Consider the following 19,310-nt stretch of genomic DNA (forward strand, 5'->3'; position numbering starts at 1 on the left):
TTAGCTGCGCCTGTTCCACATCAGTTCACTCCTGACACATTGTCTCATGCCCAGGGCCATGTGAAAGGCCATATTGATCCAGACTATTTACCTTTCATTACGGAGGGTTTTGTGTCTATGTTAGGAAGTAAGAACCTAGTGCCAGTAAAGATCCTAAGAGACACAGGTGCCTCTGAATCATTTGTGTTGGAATCTGTGTTACCCTTCTCTGCGGAGACTGATTCGGGGAATAGTGTTCTAATTAGGGGAATAGGTTTGAACACTCTGTCAGTTCCATTGCATAAACTGATGTTGGATTGTGGACTGGTGAAAGGTGAGGTTGTTGTGGGGTTGCGTCCTTCATTGCCTATTGAGGGTATTGACGTGATCCTTGGAAATAACTTGGCTGGGGAGCGTGTGTGGCCTATCGTGTTTCCATCTTTAGTGGTTTCCACTAAGCCATCAATTGTAGGGATTCCTGATGAGAGTGCGCAGAATTTCCCAGAGGTGTTCTCTGCGTGTGCAGTGACGCGTTCTATGATCCATGACGACCTGGTCACGGAACTGGCTAACGAGAAGACCACAAAGAAGTCTGTTACTGTTTTCCCTGTTATCCCGTTATCTGTATCCCGCTCCGATTTAATCAAGGCGCAACGGACTGACCCTACATTAGAAGAGTTGCGGGACCAAATTGTGCCTGTGGAACAGTTGGGAGATGTCGCAAAGGGTTATTTTCTCCAAGAGGAGGTCCTGATGAGAAAGTGGATGTCTCATGGTAGTTGTTTTCTGGGGGAGGCGATTAGTCAGGTTGTGGTTCCAGTTAAGCTTTGTGAGTTGGTGTTGACAACTTCTCACAACGATGTTGCTGGACATATGGGTGTGAGGAAAACCTACAATCACATATTAAGACATTTCTTTTGGCCAAGATTAAAGAGGGATGTTTCTGATTTCATCAAAACTTGTCACACCTGTCAATTAACTGGTAAACCTAATCAAGCTATTAAGCCGGTACCACTGTTTCCTATTCCTGTACTCAGTAAACCTTTTGAGTATCTGATTATTGACTGTGTTGGTCCTCTGCCTCGTTCTAAAAAGGGTAAAAATTATTTGTTGACTGTGATGTGTCAGACCACTAGGTTTCCTGCTGCCTATCCTCTCCGGTCTATCACGACTAAGTCTGTGTTAAAAGCTTTGACTCAGTTTCTCTCACTGTTTGGAATCCCTAAGGTCATTCAAAGTGATCAAGGATCTAATTTCACCTCTAATCTCTTTGGTCAGGTTCTCCAACAGCTCCATATTAAACATCACTTGTCTAGCGCCTATCATGCGCAAAGTCAAGGAGCACTGGAACGTTTCCATCAAACACTTAAGTCTTTGTTGAGAGCTTATTGTACTGAGATGGATAAGGATAGTGAGGAGGGGTTGCCTTGGTTACTGTTAGCCGCTAGGGAGGTTTCACAGGAGAGCATGGGTTTTAGCCCAAATGACCTTCTGTTTGGACATAGGGTGCGTGGGCTTTTATCTGTTCTCCAGGATGACTGAAGTCTCCCGAGCCTCCTCAGTCCCTGTTATCATATGTGTGTGATTTTCGGCGACGCTTGTATGCCGCTGGTGAAATGGCTAAAGAGAAGCTATCATCTTCACAGGACAGGATGAAGAGCATATATGATCGCCGAGCTGAGCCTCGTCACTTTAGTCCAGGTGATCAGGTTCTGGCTCTGCTGCCAATTGTTGGTTCTCCTTTTCAAGCCAAGTTTCAAGGTCCATATACAGTGGTGCGCCAGTACACTGAGCAAAATTATCTAGTTGCCACTCCAGAACGGAGGAAAGCACACCAACTGTGCCATGTAAATGTGTTAAAACCCTATTATGCACGTTCCTCTGAGACTGAACAGTGGGAGTCTACAGAGAACGGTAAGGCTGTTCTTTTGGCTGATACTGTTATTTCCCTGGGTTCTGGTCATGCTAGGTCTGTGCAGGAGGAGGAAGATGTTTCTGGTCCCAACGATTGCATACTGCAGGGTAGATTGAAAAATTCAGAGACACTGGAGATTTTAGATAGCCTTCTTACTCATGTACCTGTTGATGGGCGTAAAGAGATGGTTGGTTTGATTCTGAGATTTCCAGGTTTGTTTTCTGATACACCTACACGTACAAACTTAATAGAACATGATATTGACATTGGAGATGCTGACCCCATTTGTCAACGGTTCTATAGAGTTTCTTCAGAGAAACTGCGTTGTCTGGATGCTGAGGTCAGGTACATGCTGGAGAGTAAAATAGCAGAGCCTTCTTTCTCCAGTTGGGCTTCTCCCTGTATCTTGGTCAGTAAATCGGATGGAACAAACAGATTTTGTACGGACTACCGTAAGGTAAACGATGTCACTAAGCCGGATTCATTTCCTCTTCCTCGGATGGAGGACTGCGTTGATCAAGTCGGCGCAGCTAAGTTTGTGAGCAAATTTGACCTGTTAAAGGGCTATTGGCAGGTGCCACTGATGAGTAGGGCACGTGAAATCTCTGCCTTTATTACACCTTTTGGTCTGTACTCGTATTAGGTTATGAGTTTCGGCCTGCGTAATGCACCTGCCACTTTTCAGCGACTTATGAACAGGGTTGTCTCTGGTCTGGCCGGGTGCGCTGTTTATCTGGACGATGTAGTGATATATGCAGATACTTGGGAGGAACATTTGTCCCGTATTCAAGCCTTGTTGGAACATCTGGCTGCGGGTCGCCTCACGATAAATTTGGCTAAATGTGAGTTTGCTCAGGCGACTGTTACATACCTTGGAAAGGTGGTTGGGCAGGGTGAAGCGCGTCCTGTTCGGGCTAAAGTGGTAGCTATTGATGCTTTTCCACTACCAACTACTAAAAACGAACTGATGCGTTTCTTGGGAATGATTGGGTATTATCGTGGTTTTTGTAGGAACTTCTCTACTGTGGTTGCTCCCTTGACAGATTTGCTGAAAGCTAAGGCTGTGTACGTATGGTCTTCTCGTTGTCAACAGGCTTTTGAAGATGCAAAGAGGTTGCTTACCTCAACTCCGGTACTGGCTGCTCCTCGTGTGGATTTGTCATTTACCTTGCAGGTGGATGTTAGTCATGTGGGGGCAGGTGCAGTTTTGCTGCAAGCAGATGTGGCTAGGGTTGAGAGGCCTGTTAGTTTCTTTTCCAAAAAGTTTAACCATTATCAGTTGAACTATTCGGTCATTGAAAAAGAAGTGTTAGCACTCATATGGGCGCTGCAACACTTTGAAGTGTATGTCGGGTCGGGAGTAGTACCTATTGTGGTCTACACCGACCATAACCCTCTCACCTTTTTGAGGTCCATGATGTGTCCTAATCAGAGGATAATGAGATGGTGTTTATTTTTACAATCCTTCCATCTAGATGTGCGGCACATCCGGGGGACTGATAACGTGATTGCTGATGCGCTCTCTCGTGCGCCCTGTTCCTGAATGTTTATGTGACTGACGATTGTTTGGTTTTCAATTCAATAAATTTAAGATGTTAAAGGGATATTTCCCTTTTTTACACCTTATAGTCAGATGGCTAACAAAAACAAATATGGGGGTGATGGGGGAAATTAGACAAAGGTCAATGTTTGTGGTCAAATCCCCTCAATTTAATAGTGGCTATTTAAACAACTTTGAATCATGGATTACAGTTTCTCCTGGCCCGTGGACTACTTTTAGGGTAAGGAACCACCTGACTGACTATAAGGTGTAAAAAAGTTAACTATACCTTGATTGAAGTTACAAATCAATCATTGCAAATAGGGCATTCATGGTCAAGGATTTCTTATTAAACTGAATCTGATAAGTTTTTCACATAAAGGTTTTTCCATTTTAAAAAAATGACATGTATGACCCCAAACCCAACCCCCAACTGCTCTATGTGCAATTTATCTTAATTTGTTTAATTTCCGCCACAGATGCTGTCATGAATTGCTTCACCGGCGCAACAAAGGGACAAGTGGGAACGGCTTAAAACAGTAACATGGCATTCAGAAAGTATTCAGACCCCTTGACTTTTTCCACATTTTGTTACATTACAGCCTTGTTCTAAAATTGATTAAATACATTGTTCCCCTCATCAATCTACACACAATACCCCATAATGACAAAGCGAAAACAGAAATTTTAGCACATTTATTAAAAAAACAAAAACAGAACTAGCTTATTTACATAAGTATTCAGACCCTTTGCTATGAGACTCGAAATTGAGCTCAGGTGCATCCTGTTTCCATTGATCATCCTTGAGATGTTTCTACAACTTGAATGGAGTCCACCTGTGGTAAATTCAATTGATTGGACATGATTTGGAAAGGCACACACCTGTCTATATAAGGTCCCACAGTTGACAGTACATGTCAGAGCAAAAACCAAGCCATGAGATCGAAGGAATTGTCCTTAGAGCTCCGAGACAGGATTGTGTCGAGGCACAGATCTGGGGAAGGGTACCAAAAATGGGAGAATCTTCCAGAAGGACAACCATCTCTGCAGCACTCCACCAATCAGGCCTTTATGGTAGAGTGGCCAGACAGAAGCCACTCCTCACTAAAATGCACATGACAGCCTGCTTGGAGTTTGCCAAAAGGCACCTAAAGGACTCTCAGACCATGGGAAACAAGATTATCTAGTCTGATGAAACAAAGATTGAACTCTTTGGCCTGAATTCCTCCACGTCTGGAGGAAACCTGGAACCATCCCTACGGTGAAGCATGGTGGTGGTAGCATCATGCTGTGGGGATGTTTTTCAGCAGCAGGGACTGGGAGACTAGTCAGGATCGAGGGAAAAATGAACAGAGAAAAGTACAGAGAGATCCTTGATGAAAACCTGCTCCAGAGCGCTCAGGACCTCAGACTGGGGCGATTGTTCACCTTCCAACAGGACAACGACCCTAAGCACACAGCCAAGACAACGCAGGAGTGGCTTCGGGACAAGTCTCTGAATGTCCTTGAGTGGCCCAGCCAGAGGCCGGACTTGAACCCGATCTAACATTTCTGGAGAGACCTGAAAATAGCTGTGCTGCGATGCTCCCCATCCAACCTGACAGAGCTTGAGAGGATCTGCAGAGAAGAATGGGAGAAAATACAGGTGTGCCAAGCTTGTAGCGTCATATCCAAGAAGACTCGAGGCTGTAATAGAGGCTGCCAAAGGTGCTTCAACAAAGTACATTGACATTTTAGTCATTTAGCAGACACTCTTATCCAGAGCGACTTACAGTTAGTGAGTGCATACATTATTTCTTTTACTTTTCATACTGGCCCCCCGTGGGATTCAAACCCACAACCCCGGCATTGCAAACACCATGCTCTACCAACTGAGCTACATCCCTGCCGGTCATTCCCTCCCCTACCCTGGACGAATTGTGCGACACCCCATGGGTCTCCCAGTCGCGGCCGGCTACGACAGAGCCTGGATTCGAACCAGGATCTCTAGTGGCACAGCTAGCACAATCACAATTCCAGTGGGTCAGAAGTTTACGTACACTAAGTTGACTGTGCCTGTAAACAGCTTGGAAAATTCCAGAAAATGATGTCATGGCTTTAGAAGCTTCTGATAGGCTAATTGACATCATTTGAGTCAATTGGAGGTGTACCTGTGGATGTATTTCAAGGCCTACCTTCATACTCAGTGCCTTTTTGCTTGACATCATGGGAAAATCAAAAGAAATCAGCCAAGACCTCAGAAAAAAAATTGTAGACCTCCATAAGTCTGGTTCATCTTTGGGAGCAATTTCCAAACGCCTGAAGGTACCACGTTCATCTGTACAAACAATAGTACAAAAGTATAAACACCATGGGACCACGCAGCTGTCATACCGCTCAGGAAGGAGACGCACGCGTTCTGTCTCCTTGAAATGAACGTACTTTGGTGCGAAAAGTGCAAATCAATCCCAGAACAACAGCAAAGGACCTTGTGAAGATGCTGGAGGAAACAGGTACAAAAGTATCTATATCCACAGTAAAACGAGTTCTATATCGACATAACCTGAAAGGCCGCTCAGCAAGGAAGAAGCCACTGCTCCAAAACCGCCATAAAGCCAGACTACGGTTTGCAACTGCACATGGGGACAAAGATCATACTTTTTGGAGAAATGTCCTCTGGTCGGATGAAACAAAAATAGAAATGTTTGGCCATAATGACCATTGTTATGTTTGGAGGAAAAAGGGGGTTGCTTGCAAGCCGAAAAACACCATCCCAACCATGAAGCACGGGGGTGGCAGCATCATGCTGTGGGGGAGCTTTGCTGCAAGAGGGGCTGGTGCACTTCCCAAAATAGATGGCATCATGAGGAAGGAAAATTATGTGGATATATTGAAGCAACATCTCAAGACATCAGTCAGGAAGTTAAAGCTTGGTCACAAATGGGTCTTCCAAATGGACAATGACCCCAAGCATACTTCCAAAGTTGTGGCAAAATGGCTTAAGGACAACAAAGTCAAGGTATTGGAGTGGCCATCACAAAGCCCTGACCTCAATCCTATAGAACATTTGTGGGCAGAACTGAAAAAGCGTGTGCGAGCAAGGAGGCCTACAAACCTGACTCAGTTACACCAGCTCTGTCAGGAGGAATGGGCCAACATTCACCCAACTTATTGTGGGAAGCTTGTGGAAGGCTACCCGAAACGTTTGACCGAAGTTAAACAATTTAAAGGCAATGCTACCAAATACTAATTGAGTGTATGTAAACTTCTGACCCACTGGGAATGTAATGAAAGAAATAAAAGCTGAAATAAATCATTCTCTCTACTATTATTCTGACTTAAAATAAAGTGGTGATCCTAACTGACCTAAGACAGAGAATTTGTACTAGGATTAAATTGTGAAAAACTGAGTTTAAATGTATTTGGCTAGGGTGTATGTAAACTTCCGACTTCAACTGTATGTAAATATGATATTTAATATATTTGCTAAAATCTCTATAAACCAGTTTTTGCTTTGTCATTATGGGGTGTTGTGTGTAGATTGACGAGGAAAGAAAATAATTTATTCCATTCGAGAATAAGGTTGTAACGTAACAAAATGTGGAAAAAGTCAAGGGGTCTGAATACTTTCCGAATGCACTGTAAGTGTATACAAGGCAGAAATATATATCACATATATGAAAACGGCCAAATCTTGTAAATGTATCCACATCTATGCGTTTATTAGGTACACCACCCCGTTTACAAAAATGGTTAGATCCTACAGACAGTTACGTGGCCGTTGCATGAATTATAAAGCAGGCAGACTGGCATCGAGGCATTCAGTTACTGTTTGTTTGAATTTTAGAATGGGCAAAACGAGTGACTTAAGCGACTTTGAGCGTGGTATGATTGTCGGTGCCAGGCACGCCGGTTCCAGTATCTCAGAACAGGCCGGCCTCCTGGGCTTTTCATGCACGACAGTGTCTAGGGTTTACCGAGAATGGTGTGACAAACAAAAAACATCCAGTCAGCGGCAGTCTTTTGGGCGAAAACAGCTTGTTGATGAGAGGTCAAAGAAGAATGGCAAGAATCATGGAAGCTAACAGGCGGGCCACCAACAGGTAAATAACGGCACCATACAATAGTGCTGTGCAGAACGGCATCTCGGAACACACAACTCATTGGTCCTTGTCACGGATTGGCTATTGCAGCAAATGACCATACCCGGTTCAACTCCTATCAGCTAAAAACAAGAAGAAGCGGCTCCAGTGGGCACAGCATCATCAACACTGGACAATTGAGGAATGGAAAAGCATTGCCTGGTCCGATGAATCCCGGTTCCTGTTGCGTCAGGCTGATGGCAGAGTCAGGATTTGGCATAAGCAGCATGAGTGCATGGCCCCATCTTGCCTGGTGTCAACGGTACAGGCTGGTGGCAGTGGTGTAATGGTGTGGGGAATGCTTTCCTGGCACACGTTAGGTCCCTTGATACCAATTGAGCAATGTTTCCATGCCCCAAAGAATTCAGGCTGTTCTGGAGGCAAAGGGAGGTCCGACCCGGTACAAGATGGGTGTACCTAATAAACTGGCAACTGAGTGTATATTGCCATATATTACTTTTCCATATGGGCAGATCATTGCTAAACCATGCTGGGTGATGTCCAATTATCAGATCTGATACAAAATATGACATTTAACTATGTGTACTTTGAGTCAGCTCTTAAAAATGAGGAAACGTTTGCCAATAGAACTTAGCAATTTATTACACATCAATAATTACATGACTTCTCCACACATATAGAACACTAGGCAACATGACAACACAGGGTTGGTGAAAAACAACTAGCAACAATCAAACACTTTAAGGAAATGACAATCACTTCAAATCAAAGTACTATATACAAAATACATTACAGTCAATTACACACATAGTTACACACATAGCGCAATGTAAAGAAATATCAGAAAGAGGCTTGGCTGAGCAGTGTTCCCACAAACTAAGTTCTTTAAACAGAACCATCATGTTGGATATTAGGTCCAAAACAGCCAGCTAATACTTTTGGTACAAATTTTAAAAAGATTTGGCCAAAAAGTTATCAGAAGTATCCCTGGTGGATAGTGTGAGGCATGGAGAGTGGTCTATGCTTCTCCAGAGTGCTTTCTGAGAGACCTACAGATGTAGGATCTTAATTTGAGACAGTTTGCTAAAGCAGGAAAATAATCCTGCAGCAACAGGAAATGTGAATTATTATGTGGATTATAATAAATTGACATTTTTGTAGGGGTTGATACATTTCATTCATTAGGGAAAATTAAGTCTGAAATTTCAAAGTGGAAATTACAAACTTTAGAAGCCTTTTTAAAACTGAAATACACTACAAGTTTGCATTTCCTGCTTTGCAGTAAAATTCTCATCAATAAAAAAGTGATCAAATTAAGATCCTACATCTGTAAACCCACCCTGGACTTTTTCTAGTGAGCAGAGAGTATTCTACTAGAGAGTGAGTACACAGGATATGTTTGTGGTTCCAGGGGGTTCTGTTAGAGCTGATCACAGCTCAGTGCCAGGGTGATGTCACAGTGATGTCATATCCTCTCTCTCAGAACCAAACAGCATTGACTTTGTCCAGACCTGAAGAGAGCGTGAGAGAGCACAACATCAACTTTGAGATTAAACAAAATCGTAGCATGCATGTAGACATCAGTGGAGGCTCCTCAGTGAATTTCATAAAAATAAAAAAAAACATTAAAAAAGTTATGCTTTTTAGATAAAACTATACTAAATATATTCACATGTCACCAAATAATTGATTAAAACACACTGTTTTGCAATGAAGGTCGACAGTAGCCTCAACAGCACTCTGTAGGGTAGCACCATTGTGTAGCCAGAGGACAGCTAGCTTCCGTCCTCCGCTGGGTACATTGACTTCAATACAAAACCTAGGAGGCTCATGGTTCTCACCCCCTTCCATAGACTTACACAGTAATTATGACAACTTCCGGAGGACGTCCTTCAACCCTATAAGAGCTCTTGCAGCATGAACTGACATGTTGTTCACCCAATTAAAGAATCAGATAATGAATCTAGTACTTAAAACATAAGCTACAGCTAGCTAGCACTGCAGTGCATAAAATATGGTGAGTAGTTGACTCAAAGAGAGAGAAAGACAATAGTTGAACAGTTTTGAACAAATTAATTTCTTCAAAAATGAAGGATAAGCAAAAGAGATACAGAGAGAGGGAGAGAGAGAGAGAGAGAGCTATATTTCATCATTTATTTTCACTTTCACTTACTTAGCTAGCAAATGCAGCTAGCTAGCTAGTTTTGCCTACTCAAACACCTGGCTCAAACAGAGGGATGCTATGTTAGCTAGCTGGCTATGACTATTCAGCACAACAATGGAACTCTTCCAAGTCAAGGTAAGCGTTTGGTTTTACAAATGTATTACCACTGGGGCCCACCTGTGTAACTGCTAAACTGCTTATTGAACTGTACACTGTAATGTTACCGCATGATTGTAGCAGGTTTACTAACGCGTTATTTCTATTAGCTATGTTGACTATGATGTTACTTTAGCTAATATGGTGACAACGATGTAGGCTGTGTGTAGCGGTTATGATTATGCTTTGGCTTGGAAACTTTTTTTCACCTGGTCACATACAGCTGATGTGTTGTGCATTGAAGTCCACAAGCGAAGGGAAAAGGTGAGAGGAGGAGAGCGCATAGATGCAAGAAGGAATACAACGTGGCTGCTACGAAAGTGAACTGTGTTTACATGTGATCAGGGGTGTATTCATTCCACCGATTCTGTTGTAAATATTACTTCAACAGAAGCAAACGGAACGAAAACGGGGACAACTGTTGGATTAATGATTACACCCTAGATCAGAATGCCAAGAGTGTGCAAAGCTGTCATCAAGGCAAAGGGTGGCTATTTGAAGAATCTCAAATATAAAATATATTTTGATTTGTTTAACACTTTTTTTGTTACTACATGATTCCATATGTGTTATTTCATAGTTTTGATGTCTTCACTATTATTCTACAATATAAAAAATAGTAAAAATAGTAGGTGTGTCCAAACTTTTCACTGGTAGTGTATGTGTGCTCCAGGTCTAAGGCTTACCTGAGTCGTAGATATCCAAGGGTGTGTGTAGAGCTGCTGGCCAGGCTGAGAGGGTCAGGGTGGGGGGTTGGGGCTGGCCTGCTCCACCTCTATCTTCACATCCCTGTGTATCCCTGGGCTCTGGCTGCTGTGTGTGGCACTCTGTGTGCTGTGTCCAGCAGGGCTGTGGGCTAGGGGGCTCTGAGTCTTTACACCAGGCAGGAGCAGAGGGCTGAACCTGGGGTCTAGGCCTGGGCCATGGGACAGGTGGGGATGTAATACTGGGTAGGTGTGGCGGGGGTGCATGTGTGTGTGAGGGTGAGTGTGTGTGTAGACATCGTGGGCGTGTGTGTAGCTGGCAGAGGTCTGAGGGTTGAGGCTGTAGGCCCAGGGGTCCGGGAGAGAGGCTGGAGGAGGGAGGCTGGGCTGGGGCAGAGCGTGGCCCGTCCACAGAGCACAGTCTGGGGCATGGAAGGCTGCTGGGCTGGGGGAGAAGTCTGGGTGGATGGAAAGACAGGGGCTGGTCTGGGACGGGTAACCTCCATCCCACAGAGAGGAAGACAGTGAACCACACTGGGCCTCCGAGAGAGATACACTGTCTGTGAGAGGGAGGGAGGGAAAAGGTTGTAGAGAGTTTACTGACAATTCTAGATAAAAGTAACAAAAAAAATTAATATCAGCAAGAAGAGGTACGTAAATTTATGGCGCACAGAGAGTAAATTACTGTAGATTTACAGGACCTTTACTGTAACAAATTTACAGCATATTACTGGAACACCTGACTATAGTAACATGCTGTATTTCTATAATTTACAGGGCATTACTGGAAGCACAGTGGTTAGTAAACTGTTGCAGACTTACAGTGCAGGTAGCTAGTGCCAACGACAGGCAGTATTTCTATTACATGTGTTTGATATAGATATTTAAACACTTTCAATACCTATTTTGTCATTTGTATTTCACTGGCCTGAACTACAATTGATGTATCCTATTTTGTAACAGTTTAATTAGAATACATGTATTTTGTATTTTCTAATACAAATATATACTTGCAAGTAGCCCACTTAACATTCTCAGTAACGCTAACATAATCTCTTTACTTGCTATGACTGTGGTATATTCTTGTTTACCTTAGTTTTAATACACTCACTGTAAGTCGCTCTTGATAAGAGCGTCTGCTAGATGACCAAAATGTAAATGTGAAAATTAACACTTGCTAAGCACACTGCTCCGTATTATTCTAATGACATCCGCCCCCAAACAAGGCCACATTTTATTAGAATAATACCCAGCAGTGTGCTTTGCAAATGTAAATTTTGACATTTACATTTTGGTCATTTAGCAGATGCTCTTGTCCAGAGCGACTTACAGTATGTGCATTCATTGAACGTTGATTAAAAAAACACATACAATGCCTTGCAAAAGTATTCATCCCCCTTGGCGTTTTTCCTATTTTGTTGCATTACAACCTGTAATTTAAATTGATTTTTATTTGGATTCCATGTAATGGACATACACAAAATAGTCCAAATTGGTGAAGTGAAATGAAAAAAATAAGTTGTTTCAAAAAATTCACAAAAATAAATTACTCAAAAGTGGTGCGTGCATATGTATTCACCCCCTTTGCTATGAAGCCCCTAAATAAGATCTGGTGTAACCAATTACCTTCAGAAGTCACATAATTAGTTAAATAAAGTCCACCTGTGTGCAATCTAATTGTCACATGATCTGTCACATGATCTCAGTTATATATACACCTGTTCTGAAAGGCCCCAGAGTCTGCAAGCGGCACCATGAAGACCAAGGAGCTCTCCAAACAGGTCAGGGACAAAGTTGTGGAGAAGTACAGATCAGGGTTGGGATATAAAAAAATATCCGAAACTTTGAACATCCCACGGAGCACCATTAAATCCATTATTAAAAAATGGAAAGAATATGGCACCACAACAAATCTGCCAAGAGAGGGCCGCCCACCATAACTCACGAACCAGGCAAGGAGGGCATTCATCAGAGAGGCAACAAAGAGACCAAAGATAACCCTGAAGGAGCTGCAAAGCTCCACAGCGGAGATTGGAGTATCTGTCCATAGGACCACTTTAAGCCGTACACTCCACAGAGCTGGGCTTTACGGAAGAGTGAAAAGCCATTGCTTAAAGAAAAAAATAAGCAAACACGTTTGGTGTTCACCAAAAGCCATGTGGGAGACCCCACAAACATATGGAAGAAGGTACACTGGTCAGATTAGACTAAAATTGAGCTTTTTGGCCATCAAGGAAAACAATATGTCTGGCGCAAACCCAACACCTCTCATCACCCCGAGAACACCATCCCCACAGTGAAGCATGGTGGTGGCAGCATCATGCTGTGGGGATGTTTTTCATCGGCAGGGACTGGGAAACTGGTCAGAATTGAAAGAATGATGGATGGCGCTAAATACAGGGAAATTCTTGAGGGAAACCTGTTTCAGTCTTCCAGAGATTTGAGACTGGGACGGAGGTTCACCTTACAGCAGGACAATGACACTAAGCATACTGCTAAAGCAACACTTGAGTGGTTTTAGGGGAAACATTTAAATGTCTTGGAATGGCCTAGTCAAAGCCCAGACCTCAATCCAATAGAGAATCTGTGGTATGACTTAAAGATTGCTGTACACCAGCGGAACCCATCCAACTTGAAGGAGCTGGAGCAGTTTTGCCTTGAAGAATGGGCAAAAATCCCAGTGGCTTGATGTGCCAAGCTTATGGAGACATACCCCAAGAGACTTGCAGCTGTAATTTCTGCAAAAGGTTGCTCTACAAAGTATTAACTTTGGGGGGCTGAAAAGTTTGCACGCTCAAGTTTTCTGTTATTTTTGCCTTATTTTCTTGTTTGTTTCACAATTATAATTTTTTTTGCATCTTCAAAGTGGTAGGCATGTTGTGTAAATCAAATGATACAAACCCCCATTTTAATTCCAGGTTGTAAGGCAACAAAATAGGAAAAATTTCAAGGGGGGTGAATACTTTCGCAAGCAACTGTATCACAGTAATAGCAAGTAAAACGTTTATGTAACCATTACTGGGAATGTAGTTGTAGTTAAGGATACTTTGGTGTTCAAAATATTGTGTATTTGTAACAAGATAACTTCACCCATCTTTGGCTAGTGCAAAGTGCGTTAATCTAATTTTCACAGTAACGTGCCACCAGTTTACTGTGACTTAAAGGAAAATGCAGAGCAATGACGCAATACAATACTGTAAAATTAGCCTACTATACTGTAAGAAAGGAAATGCTACTGTAATCATGTTGGTATTTTACAGTATTTTACTGTAATTAATAGTGATGGGGAAACAAAGCTTCCTGAAGCGTTGAGGCTTTCCAGCCGATTGTGTCAAAAATAGGTTAATTACTCTGAGCTTTATTATCTGTTCACAATGCACATTAGTGACATCTGGTGGTCAGCAATAAATAGCAACGTGTGAATATCAGATAGATTTTTTTCCCTCTACTAATTTTATCAAAATTCTGTGGCACAGCGGTAAATCGTTGGCTTACCAGGTTCACATCATGCTTCCCTTTTTTGCCTTCAAGTTTACTCTTTTTCTAAAACAGAATCTCTGGCATTATTTAGGATGCTTAAGACAGCTTATACTATACTAAATAAAACAAATTATTTGAACAACAGTGCAGAAGGTGTGGTTTCACATAAAACTATTTTCTAAATAGTGTGCCTACTCTACCTGCTAAGCTACCGGTCAGGTGTAATTACATGTACAAAATCCTAACTAGATGTATAAGTACTGTATCCAGTAGAGGTCAGAGTTTGAAAGCAGCTTAATCTAAGAAAGCACCGGAAACACTGTGAAATCAGTGGGATCTCGCATTTTGCAACACACGGTTTGAAAAAGCATGTGATCGAACGAAGCGTCGGACGTCATTGATGACGTACTTCTGATAAAGTGATACACGCATCGGCACACTGCTTCGAAGTTAGCTGCTTAGCCATTTCGACGCATGCCTCGGAGCTCCAGTATCAAACGTAAACTAGTAATTACATGGGATTAGTGCAAGCAGGTTGACTGCTAGGTATTTGTATATTACAGCATACCAATAAATATTTGGTGTTTTATATCACTTGCACTTGTAAAGGCCTTAACAAAGGCTTCTAAACTGGCAGTGACTACAAGGTGAAACAGATCAAAAGGGCATGGCTAAACACTCAACCATTAAAGGTTTGAGACTTGCTGCCACTCTGATTTTTCCCCTATATACATTTAATTGTTAGGAAACTACTAGCACATATCACTTAAATTGGTACAGCACTTTCACTAACAGGTACAACAAGTATAGCCTCTTACAAGGCACACCTCAAAATGTGTTAATGAGCCACAACATCACCATGCACCAACAAAATGTTTTTGGCGCTCAAAAATTACAATATGGTACTGTATTCTGTGGGGGTGGTACTGAATTACAGTAAATTACTGCAGAACAGGTAATACAGTATTTCATTGTAAAATTGCATTGCTCTTTATAGTACTGTACTGTAACATAGAATTACAGTAGCTAACTGTAAACGTTTTGCTGTAAATGTACAGCAATTTGTTACAGTGAAAGATAATATACCTATATGAATAAGACTGTTTTCAGATGACATAATTCAAACTATGAGTAATGATGTGAAAGTCCCTGTGTGTTCCTACCTTTCCACAATCCAGCCGAGGCAGAGGTGTGTATGGGAGTGCTCCTGGAGCTCTTAGTCTCTCCAGTGAAGGCACTGGTTTGGCTCAGAGCCCTAGAGAAATGTTCATCCACCACATCCCCAATGTCACCATGGAAATAGGTGAACAGGACACACCTGGAGCTCAGGTACTCTGCCTCAGCTGGCTGGCTGTCCTTCCCAGTACCCCCACAGCCCCCCAGCCCAGAACCCTCCAGGCCCCGTTGGACCCATTGCTCCCCAGCCAGTCTCCCCCCTCCTCCCCCACGCTGTTGTTGCTGTCTCCCCCCTGGACACTGCTGCTCCACGCTGTCCTGCTGCATCCTACTGTACACACCCAGCTTCTTCTACAGAGAGAGAAAGAGAGAGAGGGAGAAAAAGAGAGAGAGAGAAGGTTAAAGTACGAAAAATGGTTCAGCCATGAGAGCACCAGTCTGTCTGTCTATTTTGCGCCACAACGGTCAAACCACATGATTAAACGTGTATGCCACATACACTGAGCAAAATAGCCTACATCAATGCCGTTGTTCAAAGTCATACTATCCGTTACAAACTTCAATTCTCTATGACCTCCATTTTAAAGGAAAACGAAATTGAAGAATGGGCAAAGTTACAGACCGAAGTTTATTCAAGAAGTTGTAGGAGTGAGACCGAAGTTTATTCAAGAAGTTGTAGGATGTTTCTCAGTGTGTGTTCTGGTGAAAGTATGTCGACTATGCAAATGCTCGTGGCCGTTCCAAAATAACCATTATCAACAACATTCCTGAGAGACAGTGACGAGTTGTCATTAGCCTACATCACCCTTTTGACGGAACGAGGAGATTAATAATCCGAGTCATTATGCATGACCTTCTCTAAATACACGGCGAGAAACGCTTCAATTTTTTCAAATGGTAACGTTATGAGTTTTGTGTTACTCAGGAGTCAGTACTCTTCGCTGTGAACTGACATCTGCGACGTGCCAAAACATTCAGCACGGAGTGTATTCGTGCCTAAAGCACCGTGCGAATTATGGGAACACTAAAATAGTCTAGTATTTAAAAAACAAACAAATATTACGCCGTCAACAAACTATTTCAGAGCAGTGTGTACGTCTAGTCTGGACACCCACCTGCTGCTGGTGCTGCTGCTGGTGCTGATGATGATGGTAGTATGCCGCTTTGTACGCTGCTGCCGCTGCTGCTGAAGACGCAGGGAGGTAGTGAGCTCCATAACTCTGGTAAAACATCACATCCAGACAACTCATGGCTGGGCTGGCAGGGGCTCAGAGAGAAACACAGCCTGGATCAGTGCTCCTCAAACGGATGTAATCCTCACGTCCACCGCTGCCTCCATATAAACCATGACTGTGACAATAGGCATGCTGTCGGTGAAAGGAGCTGTTTGCATAAAGACATTACCGAGCCACTAGGACCAACACCTCGTACTATGCCAAACCAAACCCGAGTGAAAGTGATAATATACATACCCGACAAACTCCACTTGGCCAAGTTATTAGAAGCTAAACTGATTGGAGGAAAGTTTTAACGGTACTGTATGGACTATGGAGGGAGAGGAGGGATGGGACTCAGCGCGCAGATGCCCATGGAACTCATACACGCGGCTCGAAGTAGAGGTATGATGAGTGTAGCTGCCACATTTATTTTATTTAATAAATCCCGTTTTACATCAACAATTGTCACAACGTGCTTTACAGATACCCAGTATAAAACCTCAAGACTTGGCCTCGAGGTTCAGTGAATTGTAATTGTAAGCATCTTCAGATAAGTGAATGTAAATATTCAGCATTGTGTCATGGACTATCTTTAATTGTATGTTGATTGTCATTTTAACCCATTGATTGTAGTCTATCCATTGAGTGTAGTCTATCCATTAAGTGTAGTCGTATATGTTTGGGGAATTACATATACTAACCTATAGTAGAACATTTGGCCTAGTTTTCCATTAAACTTGGCAGGCTCTGACATGACCCCAAAACAGGGAGAAAAAAGAAAGTGGCATATTTGACTGCAGTATAAAAGACTCCCATCAATTCTGTAACAGAGGGATGTCAACATTATTATCTACTTATATAACCATATTCATACTTCACTGAATAAACCAGTGGAACCAACGAACTGAACCACACTGACTGACTGGATTCACCTGACTAGCCTACTCTTTTCCCAATTCCAAATCAAAAGATTTTGAATAGGAATCAGGAATACATTGCTTTTCCAAACACCCACTCCTTTTAGATCTATAATAAGAACCTGTGTGAAGGGGCCAGGGTTTGGTTTGGAACATGGCTCTTAGCTGTCTTTGGTCCTTTGACTAGTGAGGAACTCAGTGGAAGATGTCAATGAGTGATCTGCTGCCACCTGCTGGTGACATCCAAGAGATCACAGCTCTCAGACCGTCAGAGGTCTCACAAGAGAATTACGCCATAGAATTACATATCACTTAATTGAATAGGATCTCTGTGGGTCTCACCACTCCTCTCTGACCCTGAGTAAATCTTGTGTTTTTTCACATGGCTGGTGCTTCTGTTCCAGGCTCCCAGCTATAGACCTGAATAAAGATTGTAAATGGTCCTGGCCTGTGATTTCAGCACCAACTCTGTAGATGGTGTGTCCGTGTCAGTTTTTGTAGAGCATAGACAGCTGTTCTTGAGAGGCATTTGCAGTGGAGAGGAGAGGAGAGGAGAGGAGAGGAGAGGAGAGGGGAGGGGAGGGGAGGGGGGGAGAGGAGAGGAGAGGAGAGGAGAGGAGAGGAGAGGAGAGGAGAGGAGAGGAGAGGAGAGGAGAGGAGAGGAGAGGAGAGGAGAGGAGGTGGGAAGGGAGTGGAAGAGAGGAGAGGAGAGGCTGTAAATAACACAAGTGCTGCTGAGGATGATGGTGATGATGGGTATTATGAGGATATTTGTAGGAGAGGAGAGGTGAGCCTGCAGAGCCAATTCAGGTGCTGCCTGGTCTGGTTCAGACCCTTAGTGTAGAGTAGAGCAGGATAATGAGAGGACTACAGATAACAGAGAGATGGCTGAGTTCGCTGAGTCCACTTGTCTCTCAAGTGAGTTCCATGATGAAGCCTGACGTCCTACGCTGCTGTTCATACACACTGGAGGAGCAGCTGCCCTACACACACACACACACACACACCCACACACACACAGAAATGACGCATACACAGACACACACACACACACAAATGACACGTAAACACACACACACACGAAAACACACACACACTCAGGGGTGAAGATATCAGTGTGTATATCCTGAAGGGCTCATTCCCACTGCTCATCTCATTACAGAAAGACTCAGTGTAAAGGGTCTAATTTACCTAATTCTGCTGTTTTAGAATCCCTGTGATTCTCTTCCTTATGTATGCCATGTATAAATGAATGGGATCTTGATATTATTTTATTATTGATATCAGTGTGTGTTGTTTTGCCCCAGTTTTAGAAAATGGGGTCACACATATGAGATGCAGGAACAGCATATGCTGTGTCTGTATTATTGACTATAAGAGCTGTACAGGTTATGGGGCAAAGCTCTATCTCTCTATTTTATTTATTTCTCTTTATCTCTTTCTCTCTTGCTCTCTCTCTAGCTCTCTCTAGCTCTCTCTCTTTAGCTCTCTCTAGCTCTCTCTCTAGCTCTCTCTTTATCTCTATCTCTCTTGCTCTCTCTCTAGCTCTCTCTCTTGCTCTCTCTCTAGCTCTCTCTCTGCTCTCTCTTTATCTCTTTCTCTCTTGCTCTCTCTAGCTCTCTCTTTATCTCGATTTCACATACACAGTTAGTATGCCACATTGTGCGGTAGTTAGGAAAGGCAATATAGTGGTTATAATATTGATTTCCTGGTTCAGCCCTCTTCCCTGTAGCTGTCAGATATGATGATGCTGTGTGAGGGGCTGAGGCTAAGACAGGCAGGAAACTGTTCCATTCACTTTGATGATGCCGCACGCTGCAGATGGAGGGTGAATTATTCAGTCTTGGTTTGATGATGTGTTAGGCCTGGAACTGTGGCAGAGACAGTGGCGGGTTTTGATGATGTGTTGTTGGGCTGTGGAAGTGGGGCAGTGTTACAGATGGAGAAACACACACACACACACAGAGCTAAAGATTCCCC

General features: G+C 43.0%; 1 protein-coding gene across 1 annotated transcript; it reads right to left on the minus strand.

Moving 5' to 3' along the window:
- Positions 1-8,736: 8,736 nt before the first annotated feature.
- Positions 8,737-16,715, minus strand: LOC121572836 (transcription cofactor vestigial-like protein 3). The gene is made up of 4 exons (XM_041884869.2): positions 16,312-16,715; positions 15,184-15,547; positions 10,523-11,100; positions 8,737-9,027 (listed from the first exon to the last, which is right to left on the minus strand). Exons 1-3 carry the CDS (start codon positions 16,444-16,446, stop codon positions 10,577-10,579), a joined length of 1,023 nt encoding a protein of 340 aa, XP_041740803.2. The 5' UTR covers positions 16,447-16,715; the 3' UTR covers positions 8,737-9,027; positions 10,523-10,576.
- Positions 16,716-19,310: the final 2,595 nt, after the last annotated feature.

Source organism: Coregonus clupeaformis, chromosome 29 (assembly GCF_020615455.1).
Source record: "Coregonus clupeaformis isolate EN_2021a chromosome 29, ASM2061545v1, whole genome shotgun sequence".
NCBI lineage: Eukaryota > Metazoa > Chordata > Actinopteri > Salmoniformes > Salmonidae > Coregonus > Coregonus clupeaformis.